The 1,427-nt window shown below is 45.3% G+C and overlaps 1 protein-coding gene across 1 annotated transcript; it reads left to right on the top strand.

Moving 5' to 3' along the window:
• The first annotated feature begins 329 nt into the window (after positions 1–329).
• On the top strand, positions 330–1,427 carry LOC112171060 (probable long-chain-alcohol O-fatty-acyltransferase 5). The gene has a single exon (XM_024308301.1). It carries the CDS (start codon positions 330–332, stop codon positions 1,425–1,427), a length of 1,098 nt encoding a protein of 365 aa, XP_024164069.1.

The following is a 1,427-nucleotide window of genomic DNA, read 5'->3' on the forward strand; positions in this document are numbered from 1 at the left end:
ACTTCAACCACATCAACGGAGCATCAAGTACTTCAATGGAAAATACAGAAGAAATGGGCGGCCATTTCTGTATGAACATAACCTACGCAGCAGTCACCTAACTAATAGATAGGAAGATAGGGAGTGGTAGAGCTATAATCACATCAATAGAGTATTAACTTCAACGGCGGCTATGGCTGCATGTAACATTGTAACCTACGCATTTTTCATTATACCACACTAGACAACCACCAAGACATTACTACTTCAACGTCCACACTGACCCTTTCTACTATATAAGATTGAGAAGTCGATCGATCCAGCTAAGAAAAGACCCGAAGAGATCGAAAATGGATGGTGATGAAATCAAAAATTTCATCAAGGTATGGATCATAGCCATTGCATCTCAATGTTATTGTTATTACGTAGCAGCAAGAATCCCAACAAAGAGCATGATGAGGCTCATCTCTCTCCTCCCAATCTTGTACCTACTTCTCATGCTCCCCTTGAACCTCCACTCGATCCATCTTGGTGCCCCCTCAGCCTTCTTTCTTGGTTGTCTTGCCATCTTCAAACTCCTCCTCTTCTCCTTTGACTCTGGTCCTCTATCACCGCCCCCAAAAGGACTTCTCCCCTTCATTTCAATAGCTCTTCTTCCCATCAACATTAAGAGACTCATCCCCAAAAGGCCTCGCTACGGTTACACTATCACAAAATTGGTGCCAAACAAGACCGCTTTGTGGGCATTGAAGGTCTTGCTTTTGGGTGAAATAATTCATGCACGCAAGGATTATAGACAGAATTTACATCCCTATCTACTCACATCCTTGTCCCTTTCCCACCTCTACCTTGGTCTAGAAATAGGCTTTGCTCTGAGTGTAGCCTTGCCTCAAGCCATGTTTGGGTTCGAACTCGAGCCACACTTCAACGAGCCTTACTTTTCCACTTCTCTTCAGGACTTTTGGGGCCGTAGATGGAACCTTGCAGTCTCAAACACTCTACGCCCCCTTGTATACCATCCCATAAGGCATATATCTACAGGCAAGAGCGAAGCCATCTACGAGCCAATAGATACCTCAAAACCTCCGCGGGCTCCAGTTCTGCCGGTCATCTCTGCTTTCACCATCTCGGGTCTAATGCACGAGCTCTTCTTTTACTACGTCACTCGTGCGCATCCCACGGGGGAAATGATGTGCTTCTTTGTCCTACAAGGTGTGTGCTTGGCAATTGAACTAGAGGTGAAGAAGGCGTTGGCTCATAGGGTACGGTTTCACCCGCTAGTTTCAGGGCTGTTGACGTTGGTGTTTTTGATTGTCACTACTGATTGGCTTCTTTTCCCTCACATAATCAGAACTGGTGCGGATGCAAAGAGTTTAGAAGAGTGTGTCAGTATGGTGGATTTTGTGAAGGCCAACATTTCCCCATTGTATTATTGGCAGAAGAGTTAG

This window comes from Rosa chinensis, chromosome 6 (genome assembly GCF_002994745.2).
Source record: "Rosa chinensis cultivar Old Blush chromosome 6, RchiOBHm-V2, whole genome shotgun sequence".
NCBI lineage: Eukaryota > Viridiplantae > Streptophyta > Magnoliopsida > Rosales > Rosaceae > Rosa > Rosa chinensis.

Coding starts and splice junctions, on each gene's coding strand:
- LOC112171060 (XM_024308301.1), top strand. CDS start 330: ATGGATGGTGATGAAATCAAAAATTTCATCAAGGTATGGATCATAGCC.